Consider the following 17,512-nt stretch of genomic DNA (forward strand, 5'->3'; position numbering starts at 1 on the left):
AAGTTTAATTTTGCCCCTATAAATCCTTCGCATTTCCATGTACCGCCTGTACACGAACATGCAAATCAGCAATGCAATTTTCGAACAGAACACCGAAAATTCTATTTTGGATGTATACACATATGTGTACGCAATTTTTCTCCTTATGCGCAATGACAGGAATAACGTTTCGACGAAGTAAATGGTACCTGTCGTACAGACACAGAGCAAATGCTGGCCATGCATGAATCATGCATGAAAACAATAATCGACGAGTTCTACGTGTCCTGAAAAACTTGTCGAGACTATTGATACTACCCATGAGAAATTGAATCTATACAACCTGTCGGGCTGAAGAATTTATACCGGTTATAATTTTTCATCCCAATAGTTTGTACAAGGATCGTCAATTTTTTATTTCAAGCTACGTCTTTTGTAGTTGACAGCCAGTAGTTGACAGTCCCAAGTACGGACCCACACGACTGTGGATAGGAAAGTTGGCGAAGTGGAGCAATTATTTGCGATGGGATTTCGCGCATAACAATCGACCAGATGTTGATTGACAATTCCGGTTGAACTGATTCTAATTAAATTTCTGCAGACGCTCGGAAATCGAGCTGAGCGTGGCTTCTGCGGCCCAGCATAGTTTCGACCGTGGATCTCCCGCTTCGCTAGAAGAGTTGCCAAAACCGCGTTTGATGTGTGTTATTATTACTTGGGCGCGTAACCGTATGAATATCAAAGCCCGGAGAGTGCGAATCCCTGCGTAGAAGTTTATGCCGACGGGTTTGATGATTCCTATGTCGATCAGGGTAGTCCGGGATGTGCGGAGACCCATCGGTTTAATTCTCGTAAATTATATAAATAATAAATTTCGAAAATCTTCTTTCATTCGTATACCTATGTACACATAATACGAGCTTAATTCAAGTAATTCAAGGGAACCTGGTAAGCTCGCCAGTGCAGGTAAGCAGCTTTGAAAAGTGCACTTTCAGCGAGATGCGAATCAGGCCGGGAAGCTTCATTCTTTGTAAAGAAATATTTCTTGTATATTTTATTTTCGCGTTATTGTGCCACGGCGATTTGAGCCGGATGAGATAAGGGAGAGAAGAAAGCAAAACAAAAAAACCTATTCCTCAACGGTTTGCCCTGCATCCGGTATGGATAAATATGAAAATGAAAAGTAAACTCGAATTGGGATTTCTGCGTTCGGCGGTTCGCTTTAAATTTCAATTTTTCATAAAAAAATACACACAGATTTGGTTATTATGCACTCCAAACAATGCGTACGGCATTACGTAACCTGCGTCACGTTCTTGCAATGATTGTATGGAAAGTTTATTCAACACTACAGCTCACCTGCAACTTGGTCCTCGGTGAGCCCATATTCTGACTGTAACAGAAAATATAACGGTACGGGAATCAATTCAATTGCTCAGATGATCGTGAATGTTGAGTGTGCAACCGATTAGTCATTTAAAACCGGTTGTAAGTTTTATAGACGTGAATCTGAACTTAAATTATTCTCTGATGCTGGGTTATCTCATCGCCAGATAGCTTTTGTACAATCTTATTTTGTATAATTGAATGGAACTATGAAGGCAAATAATTAGTATGATGTTTTTGAACCTGTTTAGCCTTCAAGTTTATATTGCTCTAATTAGAATTCTTAATGTTATAAAATATAATAAAAAGTTTCAATTAATATTGAAATGAATTTCACCAATTTTTTTTCAAGTAGTAGACAGAGCTCGAAATCACCCTCGCTGACTCTGTGAAAAAGAATAGTTGTTTTCATAGAGTTCCATTTTACTTAATGAATTTCCGATGTCCCGAACACCGGTGAACGGTAATTCTTTGGGAAAAATGACTTTAATGTGAATGAGTCGCAAGGATTACGCTGAAACTGAAAAATTGGTGATATATATTCTTACAAAAACAGTTTCTGAATTCTCGTCATGTTCCACCGCCCTACGAGTATCGATTATTTCTCAGCACTGACGATTTCTTTCCCTTTTCAATCAGTGTGTCAATATCATCAATCACATGCACCAACGATTGTCAACCGATTCAAATTTAAGGAACACTTTCAAAAACGATGTCTACCTCCATGCCCCGGTTTGAAATTTGAAATCGACCAAAGTGTAGGGAATACTCGAAGGGATTCGGATCCGGTGCCGGACGAGTAAAAGGATTGAAACTAGTCGGTAATAGATTGCGAAGTAGACTCACGGAAAGGTTTCTGATCTGAAAGTCGATCTGATTCGCGAGTCGTCGAAGCTTGCAATACTGGCTAGTGTATCTCCTCTGTTCAGCCATCTCGGCGTTGCAGGATGTGGAAGAACGGATCTAAGCTTCTGCGAGGAGCTTTTGCACAATAGAACAGTTTCGCCCCCCCTCCGCAGGGTCTCGGAAGGCGAAATATATCGGAGGGATTTTAAGGCTGTTCCACGTTTCCAGATCGCAGTATTAATATTTGTCGCTCTTTTATCGTGCAGGCGACGCGCTCCGTCCTGACGTTGTCCAATCTGAGACCACGAGGAGGATCTTGGCCATTTGCCTGTTCGTTAGTCGGGCTCAAAACTACGGTTGAACTCTGGGCGGGATGATTAAGTGCTGGATTCCCGCATTATTAATAAATAATAGGGTCACCTGCACCGGCGAAACAACGTGTGCTAGGAGAAAAGCCAACTATAACCCGCTATACGCACTCGATCGAGGCCTGCACGTCTAGGCTTCGCGATCTCGCCGGATATTTGACTTGCCGTGAACATTCGCATTTCAAATCATTGCTCGAAATCAGTCGCCGCCAGAATTTAACCCCGCAAGTATCTATCTCCGGCCTTATAACCATCGGACCGTCTACTGTGATCGGGCGATTCGACCATGTTCATTTCGTCACCTTCGTTGTTATATCCCACAAATTATATCGCGCCTGGATTAACCAATATTCTCATTGTCAGTGCGGTTGCGCATTAAATTTGGACTCGACGATTATCATTCGAGTCTGTAAGCGCGATTCCAAGTCTTGAAGCGCGAAATTTCTGCAAAGCAAATATGCTGAACCGTGAGTTTACTTTCACTTAATTAATCACTACAGACCAACTTTTACTAACTTCTGTAACACAAGTCCAAAAAATGTGAGGAGTTTTTTACTCAGTTCGCTATACACGCCGCAATTTTTTTTTTTTTTTTGTTACTTTGACGATCATTTGGTTAGAGCCTTCAGTAACTTGGAAACACTCTTTTACACCGGTTATACTTTTTCGAATTCATTTTACATTGCTGCAGTATGATTTTTTGCATCTGAGGGAAAACATTGACAAGTACCGTGAGTTAATTTCGAAAAGCTCACGTATCCGTAGTTAAATTTTTTAGAGTTCGAGTAGTTGTCAAAGTACGCTTAAAACGAGTGAAAGTACAACTGGATTTTATCCTTTTTATTTACATAAAGAAGCACTGCCTTTCCGAAAATCTACTCATACACGTTGAAATTTCTGACGTACTGAAATTGTGCACAAACTATTCAACAAGACTCGAGAATAATTTATCACCGGTCAATATTCCAAAACAATCATTTTTACAAAGTTTGCATTTGATTCTCCTGACAATTTCATGTAACAAGGTTTGAAATTTAATTAAACCGTGATATTATATCAAACACCGCGCACTTGATTATAAATTGTATAAACGTCAAAGCCACGCACCAACGATACAACGACAATGTCAGAAGCGAAACGATTGCAGGCAATTAGCACTTTTGGCACATGAGAAGAAAAGGCCCGCTTTAAAGCCGAGGTAACGAAGTGTTAACGAGTGTGAAGATCGTTTTTTAATTTGGTATCAAGGTGACGGAAAAAAGAACCGTGCGGATCGAGGGATGCTGCCGGCGAACGCGGGATGCGATCGTTCGTATCTGATCGCGAGGCTAGAAAAATTTAACCTATGTGCTTCTCGATACACAAGCGTTATCCAGTATGCACGTATCAATGTATCGCATATACAGACACTCGTGGCGAATGACGAGTAACGATTCTCCGCCGTTCGTAGTTGCACGGAATATCCGCTCGATGGGGACGGGGATAATAAATATAGAGCCATGGTCATCGAAAAAAAATCGTCTCTCGTCTCGGCCACTTCCGTCAATCTGTGCTTTAGCCCTGATCACTATAAATAGGAAATGTCAGAGAGGCTGCGCCGTCTGCATCTCACGATCATCCCGCGTCTCTGTGTGCGGATGTTTAAGTTAACCGGTAAGGTTAAGTCGTATTTTACGAGACTCCACTTGTTTACAATTTTCACCACTGGCATGCTCGCTCGTAATACCAAAAAAAGTCACGACCGCAACGACGGTGCCAGTTGGCTTTTTCTTGAATTTTTATTAATCCTCCGTGGCGCCGTTCTCCTTTACATTTTCATTTTTTCCTTCGTTTCTAACTACGGGCGATCGATTATTTCCGTGCAAAATTCAGCGACAGTTCGAAATTCATGGATTTTTATTCATACAAATTATTGTGTAATCATTTTACGTACAAGGTAGAAATTTATTCAAGAGTAGGTAACGGGACCGAAGACATATTTGCTAAATTCAATCTATATTCTTTTCACTCGCGGTATCAAAGGAAGCAATCAATTTTTTTAATCCTGTTATTATTATTGGGAGATGGTGGAATAAAAACGAAATTGAACTGAAAGAAACCCATTATGAATTCCAAGTTATTTCCAATTATTGAATGACCGAACTGTCGGTATTGTTTTTCTTTTCTTTGCCCTCTTCTTTTTCAGTACTAATTTTTCTGGATTCCTGAAAAAACATCTTTAGTAGCTATAACTTATATGTATACAATACATATATGTATAACAACCAAACCACCAGCTGCAGGGAATTTGATTAAAACTTTGGGTGAACAACCTGTAAACACTTGGCGCAAACTTTTTATTTTTTCTCTTCCACTCCGTTGTTCATATTTTTTTTACCTTCCTTCTCTTTTCCTTCTTTTCACCTCTTTTTCTTCGTTGTTTTTTTACATTCCCGGAGTTCGTTTATTTTTTTCGTACCGACTGTAGATGAAGGTGGGATGAAGTTTCGTGCGAAGGAGGAAATTGTACGGTAAATGATGAGAGATATTTCTTGACGAAACTTTCAACGACGAAGCAGCGACGGGTTCTTTGTATCGAAAAGAATAAGCTGCTCGAAGCTTGATAGTATAGATTACAAAGCTCGTACACGCTGTGTGGAGGAAGAATGAAAAAACCGTTTTCTCGCAAACGGAACAGCTTATCCATAACCAGGAATCGACGTGGATAAGGCGTTCGAGAATTCAGTAAACCGTACACCTCTGTAACACCATATTACGTACACCATAAACTTTCTACTTTTCATTTTTCCTGTCAATTGCTTATTTTCGGTAATGTTTTTTTAATTGAACTGTTCTGATTTCGTAAAGTTCCATCCTCACAATTTTCCGTTGACTTGATCAACAAGAAATTGCAGAATATTGACGGTCATTTTTATTGACTTTGCCAAATAACATCAGGTACAGAAATCGTGAAAATTTAATTCGCAACGTTGTCAGTTCAAACTGCACAACCAATTACATTGAATGAGATTGAACCACGAGACATTTGTCTATCGGAAAAACGAATACAAAAACCAAGGACAACTTTTATCGATTCGAGTTTCGTATTTTCGCTTAGTTATTTTACTCATTCACCGAGTCTTTTTTACTCATTTATTTTTCTCTCCCCTCTACATTTTAACGCATCATGAATGAACGGCCGGAGTTACGTGCGTCGACGAAATCTGTCAGCGCAGACCCTGGGAGAGCTTGACGTGCCGAAGCTTCGGTCTAATTATTCTCTGAAATCGTAAATCGATTGGATGCTGGGAGAATTTGAGCCTCGGACAACTTGTCGTTGTGAATAATTCGAGAATGGATTTGAAAATCGGTGGCTTCGAGTGTCGATGATTAGATTACTCAAGAATTAGAAGATCAAAATCGTCACTTTTAATTTCTACTCCTGTTATCCGACAGCGTTAAACTTACACTGATTTGTCGTATTTGACCGTCAATTTTGCTCGTCAAACGCCTCAGCCTTCCGTATTCGTGGGTGTACTTCCGTTCCGAGTGGGTGGCAGCTTCCGCCATAATTCTGTACGTTGTTCACTGTAACTTCCGCGATTTAATGCCAACGATCAAACACAGAGTGAATTTTATTTTGATCTGTACAATTGTCTATACACCTCACAGGCAAAGGGTCCACAAAGTTTCGCAACTACTGCATGAAACATCATCTAATCGTGTAGCATGTGTCACATACGCTCTAGAGTTATATTTTAGCAATCGTTTATTGTTGTAACTTGCCTCGGCCGGGATCGGGCGAATAACAATATATATAAAATAAACTTGGCCACCGTACAGCGTTGTTTTGTCTAGATAGAATAAAGTTCAACTGATCAAATATTTTTTCAAGCTTTCAAAGTATAACGTAGGTGCAAAAAACAAATGTTAACCAGAAAACTTCAACTCTGTCTTAATCAGACAATTTTACGCACTTGTCGTATTTTCGGATCCAATTAGCGAACTTCGAACTCTTGCTCGTAACTCGCACCAAGCTTCACATATTTCACATCATTTTTGCAATCCTCCCGAACGAAATCCAAGCAAGTGTAAAATTTTTTTCTCTTTCATAAGTTTCTTATTTTTATGTATATGTATACATTTTTTTTTTTCTTTTTTCTTTTTTATTCAGTATGTTTTCTTCCACGAGGGATTTTAATACGGCAGTATTCAGTGCAACCGGAAGTCTTAGAACGCGCCCGAGACGTTAACGCTCTCGTCAACTGAAAACTCGACCACCCGTGGATAATGTAACGTGGTATTTTAAAAGAAACTTTAAGAGCGATATAGAAATCTCCGTCACTAAGTAGGCTGCCGGCTGTTTTTAACTGTCAGCTGCTCTTGGATTGGCTGACTAGGCCGAGACCTTTGTGTCCTCGATCCCCGAACTGAGGCGAAGCTCGCGGCCGATTCTCCTTGCCAAATGCCAAAACATTTACGAGTATTTGCGAAAAACCTCAGCCATTGTCGCGTCGCACATCCGCAACCCAATCCGCAGCTCGCTGCTTTTGCGGCTAAGTTAAATATTCCCACGTGGTATTTTTTCGTTATATCGCCGCAGATGCCACCGTTTTTTTTTTTTTTTTTTTTTTTTGATCAAGTGGCATTCTCGTTCTGATGCGATTCGCAATGACTGCAGAAAATTGCGAAAAATTCTTCAAGGCAGCGGAGGATTTCAATCAACACAACTCAGTCTCGTGTAACGCGAATTTCGGATACGTTTTGCGGTAAACTTTGTCGTAGACCCTTTTTTTTTTTTTTTCTCTGTCAATTATAGACACGAACTTGACCAGCGGTTGAACTTGGCATTTGGCACCGAGCTTAGGTTCGCTTTTTTTGAGTAGGTCCTTTTTTCACGTGACCATTGGCGATGAGAAAATTGTACGTAACGGAAATTGCGTTGGATAATTTTTCTCTTTGTCGCGTAATAGTCGGTATTGCAACGCATAAATTGAAAAGCTCACAGCTGCAACGGATGACGAGGAATTATTGCGAGTCGGTTGTATTCGCGAAAACGAGGAAAATATCACGAGTGTATTTCTGTCTATGACACATATTTACACAAAGAACTCGGTTGAGAGTGTATAACATGTGTCAGCATTGCTCGAATTCCCGCCGAGTTATAGTGATGAGAATCTGTTGACTGATTATTGCCGAGGCATTTGTGAACTACGGAGAAAATTTCCACACGATTCGGTAAAGCCGTATCCGGTATTTTGTCCGTCCAAATATTTTTCGCATACCGCTGAGGCTTTTATAAATTTCATGTCAGCCTGCGGAATCTCAAATGTCTTGCATTATGTTTTGTTGTCTTTACTACTGATCTTTGCAAGTTTTAGCAAAATCCCAAGTTTGAATAAAAACCAAAAAAATCTCGAAAAATCCTTTCAAAGTAAACGTATATATATATATATTAACAGGGGAATCCGTAAACGTCTAGTAAGGTACGTGGAACCTGATGAAACCTTTTGAATTCCGAAAGATATTCCATGAAATTTCAGAGAGTGTATGTGAAAACTTAGAGAAATTTTGTGCATGAAAAAAAGAGTCAACGCGCAATGCCTGGAATATCCAATAGGGTGGATGAATAATGCCAGGAATTCGGCAGTCTCTGGCCTCTGGCCATTCAATATCACGTTGATAATGAACTGGAAGTACGTCAGTCGGCGAGGTCCTCGAAAATCGGGTCGGAGTTAAATTGAAATTCGGTGTTAATTAACGCCCATCGTCCGATTTTGGTAGATTTCGCAGTAGCAATTCTTATCTTCGCGCTGCATCTGCATGCCTGCAAAGTAGTTCAATTCCGATCATGGGATACGTATATAGTTGAGGATAGAATCGTAGGTTAATTGAGTTGTGCCAAGAAGAAAAATCCGTAGCGCTGAATATTCCAATAGACGCGATCTTGATCCGTTCGGAGATCGCGAATGATGTATAATATCTACTGCCAGTAAACGAAAAGCTTTTCCAAGAAGTAACAGAGACGCGAGCAAAGATGTCGCCAGTCTTCGGTTCCGGCTCAGCTGTTCTATTATTAGTAAACGTAAAATTTTGCGCTCCCACACATGAAACAGGCATTCCCCACGTCGATCTTGAATAAACGAGCCGGGAAATAAATTTTGATTAATGTGCCACTTCTCGCCGATGCGAAGGACAATGAGAGGCGAAGCTCTGCCAGGTTTACTTGGAACGGTTGGATTTGCTTACGGATAACCGTAAAACCTGATGAATTATGCTCCGTGGCTCGTTTCTTCTGGCCATTTATTCGAACTGCTTCGTCGAGTGTTCTTCTATTCTTCTGCATGTCGAAAATCGAATATCGAATATCTCGACCTGTCTTAGACGGAACAAGCAGAGGAACGAATTTTTGCTTCGTTCCAAGAAGATAGAACATCACAGTAGAAGCAGCGATAAAAATTTCATGAATTACTGTCAATGAAATCACATCAGCTGTATTCAACCTGAAGTTTCCTTCTCTTTCTTACATCTTACAGGTACAGCAAAAATTTTTGTTACGCAAGATCCGTAAAAAAGTGTGTAATAAGATTCCTCACGCGGATACTTAACGCGACTTATACTCTAATTATAATCTATAATTGGTCGGGATGTAGCTGAAAAATTGATGCCCGAATATCCAGAGACACTCGTTACTTTTCTCCACAGTATTGCGGATTATTTTTTTGCACAATCAGTATAATTTATACGAGGGAAGGATTACTCACCAAGTTTATCGTGACGATGAGATCGTATTGCTGCCGTTGGCCTTTCTTCTTGTTCTTTCCAGTCTTGACCGAGGCTGCTTTTGGAGTAACCTTGACTTGTCCTTTCTGCGCGGTGGGCTTTTGCGCGGGTTTCGCGGCAGCTTTTGCCCCGGGTGCGACCTTCTGCCCCCCTGCCAGTGGCGCCTTCTGTCCAGCCGCTCCTTTCTGGTTCACGTGTCCAACTCCGTCCGCCGGTTTGTTGCGAGCCTGCACATCCATTAAACAGGGTGAATATCAAACCGCGGAAGGAGAAATGAGCACAGAGAAAAAATGTAGCCCCAATTCGGATCGTGCATTAGACTTTTTTATTTTTGAATTTCGGTTAGCCTGATATTTTCAACAAGCCCAGGACGAGGGGTTGACGACTGTTGAACGCGATAATTAACGAGGAATCGAGATCACGATTGTCAATGAACAATCAAAGTCCATTTGTGAGTATAATAATCAACTGCAATTCGCTGTTCGGAATATCGTTTGATCTTTAGCTCGTTCGATTGATTGATGGACAGTCAATTACGGCTTTTTTGAGCCCATCGTTTGATCCCCGATACTTTTTTGTCCGTTCGTTACTTCCCCTCTGTGGATTGATATCGAAAAAATTTCGTTGGTCAATACAGAGTCGAGGTTCGACGATCCGTAAAGACGGGTATAATTACGATCGTTAATTAGAGAATTGAGATTAATACGGAGACCCAAATATTGGGGGGAACATCGGCGAAACATATTGAAACATGAAACAAGCACCCGGGTGGAGTTCACGGGAGTGGGAAGAGGGCCGGAATTCTTCCTGAAGGTATTAGGTACGCCTTCGTGGTAAACTAACCAGGACTAATGACGCTCTTGGGGGAAAGCCCGCATTGGTTATAGGCACGAAGGTATACGCCGTGCTTTTGAATTCAGGGCATGTCGATGAAACGTCCGCAGTGTCGCCGAATTCGAGAAATCTGAAACGCTGTACGATATTGTAAATTAGAAATGCGCGCCGCGTTCTATTCCCTGCGGTCTTTCATAACGCCGCCGTCCTTCGGGACCAGGGATCAGGGAATCAACGTCCCGGTTCAACTTTACCTAAATTCATGAAGTTACCTCCTCGCAGTCGGGCTGAAGAGGCTCGAAATCGTACGAGGCGTGATAAACCACCCAACAAAAAGTGCAGATGTCGATTTGGCGTGACGAGAATTTGGAATTTTCAAAACTAAAGAACTCCTTGACGCTTCTGATCCGTAGCTTGAGGTACGCGGGCCATAAACTGGTTTATGAAAAAATTTGAATGGAATGGAAAAGGTGCCTGTACGTTGCGTGCGACCATCGCCCCTTCAACCACGTCAAAGTAACCTTCTCTGCACTGCTCGCAGTATTTTATCCTGGATAAAACTGGCCTAATCTACCCCGCAGACGTAGATTCGTTGTTGTCTAGTTTCATCCGGCAATTTAATCAACTCTAACAGCCTTCCAGCACTCGGAGTCAACGTGACGGGGATTATTTCGAACCATTCCATTTCGCGAAAAGTGTCAGCTAGTTATTGGAATGCCGTTTTCCCGAGCCGGCAGATTATGCGTCAACGATGCAAGGAAGCGACGGAATCTCGGATATGATCTGCTGGAAGAACGAGACGGGAACGATCGGCGGAAAAAGTTTACCGGATGGGATTTTTTCGATGTTTATGTTATTTTCAACGCTCCTTCTGCAGCATCCATACCTTTTTATCTGATCTGAAAACTCGGTCAGGAGTCAGCGGATCGAAGCTGCAGATTCAAGAGCGTATAACGACGAAGTACCGGTATTGCAAAATTTAAAAATAACGTTGTTTACTGTCTTTACGGGGAGTCGCGAAAGCTCCCGGAACCGAAACTGGGGCATCTGCGTTGGAAACTTTATATAGCAAGAAAGTTTCACCGATCCGGAATATTTCGGCTTAAGTTATGGAACACAGAGGCAGTTGCTCTGCACGCGGTAACTCGTCGTCTATTGCATTCTCCGATCCGGCTCTAACTTCACGTCGCGTCGTCTTCGTTCTCACACTTAAAAATTTCTATTCAAACCCATCCAACGACTCCGACTTATACTACATCTTCACCTATGCGGCCATAGAATTTCTCGCCGGTTTTAATTCACAACTTAATTTTACGTTCAATTCTACTTTATCTAATATCCCGGCTCCCTTTTACGTAGACTTTCTGAGATATTCACGTCTGAGCTGCGCTAGCTGCTGGGAAAATCATACGTGTATTCACATACTCTCGTTAAATAACGAATTTCATTTTCCCACCTGAAAACCTCGAGGTGGTTAACGCAATGGTGAAAGTACCAAGTACATGAACATTTGACTGCTGAAAAGTCTCCCGAATTCCTAACAATTCAAAAGAGACAGAATTGAGCAACACCGTTTGTAAATTACAGTTTTCGAAAAGCTCCTTCGATTTCTCGTACCAACTTTATACAAGCTTCGTGGAAGAAAGAAATTGCGGTGGAAATATCTTATAAATTGAATTATAATTTCGGAAATTACAATCCGCAGTTAATTAAAGGTGATTCCGATGTATCGGGCAGTAGAGCAAGTCGGTGAGTGATCGGACGCACGAATTTCAGACCTACCAGTGTCTCTTCGCGCACAAACGACTCGTCGATTTTAAGTCGGGCTTAGAATTTAGAAATACATCGTGATAAATATTCATACTCGTAAATATTGTCGCATGCCTGTCCAGTTGTGGGCGTCGTTCCCTCCGTATATACATAATTCGACGCCTAGTGTCGGGAAACACGTGCTTCCGAGCCTTCGCGTTGTGCTCACAAATTCAACGCGCACGAGCTGCAGCTTTACACCACAGCCTTACTCACAATCGCTGTGTTTTAAATGAGTTATTGCCACTTAGCGGAGAATTTGTAAAAAAAATTTCATTGTTTTACATTTTTTTTTTTTTTTTTTTCATCCTGCTTTACCTCTTCGAGAGTAATTTAAAACGAAAGTACCGTCTACCTGATGAAAAGGCGTTGTTGCGGGCTTGATTCGCTTTCACGCGATGTATAGCTCGAATGTAGGTGCTACAAAAAATAGCCAGGCTTTGCTCGGTTGCTGCGCAAACATTTAATTGAATTTTTTTTTTTGTTTTTTAAAAGCTCAAAAGAAGAGTAAAAGTGAATGCCGGTTTACTCTGGGTCTGGGTTTAAAATTCTTTATATCTGTTACAAGATTTTTAAGGATTCTTTCAAATTTTCAAATTATGTCCAAAAACATGTTGCTTTTCAAAAATTATAAGTAAAACAAATTGACTTGAGAAAATCCGATAGCTTTTTATAGCTGGGATAACGGTATAAAAAATCGCGGACCAAATCCAGGAGGTCGAGGTTCAAACCCTGGTCGATTTTACGCGGAGTGCCCTATATATGCACGGTGATACAACCGTATACTTGCAGCGAATAAATATTTCAACCGATAACAATCTTTCGCAGTATTGCAGGGTATAGACATGGGAATGTGTAATTATAGAATCGTATGTTATGTGGCCTGAAAGTGCGAGTGACCTGCTTGCTCTGCGAGGCATACTCAATATTCATATTGCGGGAATTGGAGGAGTTTTTCAAATCGAAACACACCGAAGGGCTTGGACATTTTTTCACAAGGGATTATAAAGCAGTTTGTTTGTTTTGCTAAGTCACAGTGCTCGTATCCTCGAAATAAAATTCCTGTTACGTTCGCATAAAATGTATGAAATTATTACTTCACAGTTCCCTGACAAATTCACCCTGTGACAGGTAATAATTCATCGATTCCGTATTCACGTGTACCTATACACACTTCTACTCCGCGTTTATCGTATAATAAACGGATATAACGTATACCTACTATTTTTATTCTATCTCGCAAAGCTTAAACAGCGGCGCGGCGGCCTGAGAACTATGGAAGTATAAATATAACGTAAACGTATGTATTGTGTATTGCTTTGTGCATGTATTGCAGCGTGCGTGTAGGTGACATCGTCGCAAATAAGATTTTATTGCGAAAGACGTCGTTATTTAACCGACGACATGCACGAAATACGAATGGCGGTACGACGCTCAAGAGTAATTTATACTTGACCGATTTTCGCCGTAGATGAAACGGTCAGCTTTTACAGCAACTCTGGTGCAGGGTATCAGATGACATTAACTCCCAATAGCGGATAAGCTATCGACTGATTTCATAAAATTCTACCGCTTTTTATCGCATATCGGAAACCGTCTTGCAGTATGCTACGTTGCGTAGCGTGAATTCTGGAATATAAATCTGTAGGAAGAAACGAATCATTGTTCGAAAAACGGAGGCACAGAATGAAAATCTTATTTTCGCTATTTTAAATTTCACACTTTTTTCATCTCGTTACTATTTTCGCGCTATCATCGTGAACGTTTAAATAAATATCATCTAATTATAATTTTATGGAACATATCGAGATCAAAGTGAATAAGGATCTAAATTTTTCAGCGGCTATAGAAGTGTAATAAAGTTCTTCGCCAAGTTTAAAATTGTCTGTAGTTCGTATCATCACACGTGAGTGAAAAAAAAAAAAAGAATTTTTTTTTATGATACATTCAGCATGTAATAAAGTTTCGAACATGAGTAAAAAAAAATGCTAATGAAATTGGCTGTAATCCCGCTGTCGATTTGGCGAGAGCTTATTCTAGCTATACAATTGCAAATTTGACAGCGAACAGTGAAAATGCTTATGAGCGAAAAATAGGAGCTTCCAAAAGGTTCGCAAATCTTACGCTGAGTTGTATAATCGTAATAGGAATAGCCGTTGAGACCGAAAGCACTGTCTCGACTTCCAGTGACAAATGGCAGGTGTATACATAGATTTCAGATAATTTAGGTAAATACATTATCGTTCTTCGTCATACTCAATCTCGCCTCATCGGTTCCCTTGAAACCTGACCAATAAATCTAGTCGCGGAGCTTAAGCCCAGTGTTCTTTTTTTGGTGGCTCGATGTTTCGTTTTTCTTTCATTTCTTCGCTATTTTTTGCGATTCTTTCGATTTTTTACTTTCATGTTTCTTCTTTTATCGGACGTAAACTCAGCCAGAACAATTGGCCGCAATCCCACTTTAAATTTATTACTCTACCTTTCTCTGCGCACCTGGCCGGCCTGTGATGAAAAGCTTTACGCTCAATTCTGTAATTCGATATTTTTAGACGTGATTGCGGTTCGCTTACAATCAACAACGAATTTTCTTTATATTGATAAGTATAAATAGACGGCTGAAATTTTACTGATTCAAATTCCTGTATACGAAGATATCGTGAAGAAAATTTACAAAATGTGACGAATTTGTGGTGTGTTGAAAAATGCTCGATATCAAGAAAGAGTAAAAAAATTAGTAAGAAATTGGAAAAACGAATACAGAGCTTTCGAAGAAAATGATTGACAATTTTTTTTTTTTTGGTTTTTCTTGTCTCTACATCCCAGATTCTATTCAAACTTTTTACCTTCAACAATTAACATTCGAAAAATCGTTTTCAAACAAGTCTGCAAACTGAACGGCATTTCTTTTCGAATTCACTTTGATACACGTCAAAAATTTGGAGGAAAAATTTTCACCAGAACTGAACACTCGGTGTCTTTTATTCGAAAGCTTTAATACGCAGTGCGACATAACCGAGTTTCGCACACTCTGAGTGAATAATCCGTTGCGCTCAGGAAAGCTCCTGGTCCCAAAATAGGGAAAATTCATTGGGGTAGGTATGCGGACATGTTCACATGTGTGCAGCAAGAACGTTACGTGGCCGGATTACCCGGGCTCGACATTTCTGTAATCGAAATACCGCGCGGATCCTGGAGTGATCCTACCGGAAGCTCTGCGGGGCCTCCGCAGGCTGATGCGTCGGATAATGACGCCGAGGGGAACAATGCCGCGGATTCTCGTCCCGGTCAGCCCAGCCACTGACAGGGTCCATTGTTCCTCACGAGCTGCAACGATTATCCGCTCCAAAGTTACGTATCAGCCTTCTGCAGGGTGCATCATCCGACGGATTCCACGTAGCGGCCTTACGTGCGGCATACATGCATATTCATTCGCAACGTATTCATTCCCAAAGCCCGTAGGTATAAGTTATAAGCCGTAGGGCACATATTTTTCCCGTAAAGTGTCACGTTCCGAGGAATATTCAACGTTAATACGGGTATAATATGCTTAATTCTGGATTACTCTCGGCTCAAGACTGGCAAGTTATAGAGACCGCGCGATGCTACAGTCGCTAATTAGTCTCTGCCGTATGCGAAGGTGTTCTTGTGCAATTGGCATAGAAAATAATATCTACTTATTATGAACACTATTTCTAAAATCGTTTTAAATACCTATGATTCTTCCAAAGATTGTAATGACTTATTAACAGTAGACAATTGATCAGAATTTTGTGAACAGACGAGAATTCGCTTAATCTGTTGGAGTTTGAGATAGGTTTAACAAATTCCGAAGCAACCTGGATATTCGATGCTGGTTAAACCACGCCAATGCGATCAGCTTATTGTTGGAATAAGAATTCGAAAATTGATCAGTCAGATCGAAGCTCATTTTGGTTTTAACTGTTCAACGAAGCGATGCATCGGTGATCGAGGAAATGATTAAGTAACGACGTCAAAGCTCAGGATTAGCAGACAAGCGGCAGTATACGTAGCTGGTACTCCTCAAGCTCGACGATTGGTTCTCGCTGCAGTATTTCAATCAGCTGATTGTTTCCGTCCTGAATTCCGCAGATATTTCAACAGCCGGAAGCAGCTTGTGTAGGTCTGTGTAAAGCACCGCAACGTTTGCGTGAGGCGCGGGTTTACATTCCCAAGAATCCTCCTCGATCGCTTGATCGCATTTATATATCCTGGATCTGATCTGAACCGCGTCTGTTCTTTGTTCTCAGATCTACCCTCGTATCTTTCGGTGGGTATTAGGCAGCCCGTACTCCGTGAAACGACTTTGTTTTCTCTTAGATGGGGCGAACAAAAAACTTGTCTCAAATGTCGGCGGAAAACTTTCTTGCCCGTACGAAGCGTTGGAATAATTGCCTGATTCGGATCACAGATGGGGTCTGGAATGAAATTGTTACACTATACGTGAAAAACAGCTGATAACGCGATGCCGACAAAACGACGATGCGTAATTTCTGAGATCTTTCTTTCTTCTCTTCTATGCGGCTACGAATTTGACCAACCCAGATTTATACGATTAATTATTCAGTATGTTGACAGAAACTGGAAAGCCTTTATTTCATACGCGAGAAATCGATTTTCTCTTGCTATTTAACCGCTACAAAGTATCGAAGCGCAATGAAATTTTCATGTTTATATCCTCGAACCGGTATTATATCTAGATATAGGTATTATAATACACGGCATTCGCGTGGGTTCAAGAACTATCGATGCAACGTTTCCCTTGACATTCGACGTGATATTTATTCTGGCTACGAACCGTCTATTCGGAGCATTGCAGTTTGATTGAAAAATCGGAAACGTGGCTTCCTTCGACTCGAATCAAGGCTGCGATAAACTTTCGTAATTCTGCCTTAACTGAAAATAAGAACAATTAACTTTTTCCTATATAATAAATGAGAATTAGGCTGCTCTGTATCGATTCGATGAAACGCTCGATAACCTATTGAGGTAGCAGATAGTGCAACTCGACGCTCGTGCCCGCTGGAATCTTTGAATCATAGATGACCAATTTGAACGGCACTGATTCGCGTGTGACAGATACTGCGAGGCTTTTATCACGCCTCCGTGTCCCTAATAAGAGCTTGCAACGAACATTCGTATTACAATTCTCGACCGGGATTCCTGGCCACGTGTACAATACGTAGGTACATACACGTGTGTAGGTAAGACACCCTGCTGAATTTAGAAATTCTCTTTCTTAGAGACAACAAATATACGTAAGATCAAGTTAATAAGGGATAAAAAAAAATTGAGATCTACGAATAATAATGTTAATCTGTCATAAAAATATTAGAGGTTGATTTTCTGATTTTTCTGTCGTTTCTCAACCGCGTATGAAAAATGAAAATGGAAAATTATAAGTGCATTTTAAATTTTTGTGGTTATTTGATTATATTGTTGTTTAACGAAATTTCAACAAAAAAAAAACGTGCAATTCGATGGGATTGCTTTGCATTACGAACTACAGA

The 17,512-nt window shown here is 40.7% G+C and overlaps 1 protein-coding gene across 6 annotated transcripts in view; it reads right to left on the minus strand.

The window, feature by feature from the left end:
* Positions 1 to 17,512, minus strand: part of LOC124213015 (calmodulin) — a 107,879-nt gene that overhangs the window by 10,035 nt on the left and 80,332 nt on the right. For 3 of the 6 annotated variants that reach the window (XM_046613781.2, XM_069133372.1, XM_069133373.1), the window contains 2 exons: positions 9,323 to 9,568; positions 1,339 to 1,372 (listed from right to left, as the gene is read on the minus strand). In XM_046613781.2, coding sequence (XP_046469737.1) covers positions 1,339 to 1,372; positions 9,323 to 9,568 — 280 coding nt within the window. Of the gene's footprint in view, positions 1 to 1,338; positions 1,373 to 2,211; positions 3,940 to 6,026; positions 7,016 to 9,322; positions 9,569 to 17,512 lie in introns of those variants that run through there. The other 3 variants (XM_046613783.2, XM_046613782.2, XM_046613784.2) reach the window with 3 other exon arrangements.

The sequence above is a fragment of the Neodiprion pinetum genome, chromosome 2 (genome assembly GCF_021155775.2).
Source record: "Neodiprion pinetum isolate iyNeoPine1 chromosome 2, iyNeoPine1.2, whole genome shotgun sequence".
In the NCBI taxonomy this organism is placed as follows: Eukaryota; Metazoa; Arthropoda; class Insecta; order Hymenoptera; family Diprionidae; genus Neodiprion; species Neodiprion pinetum.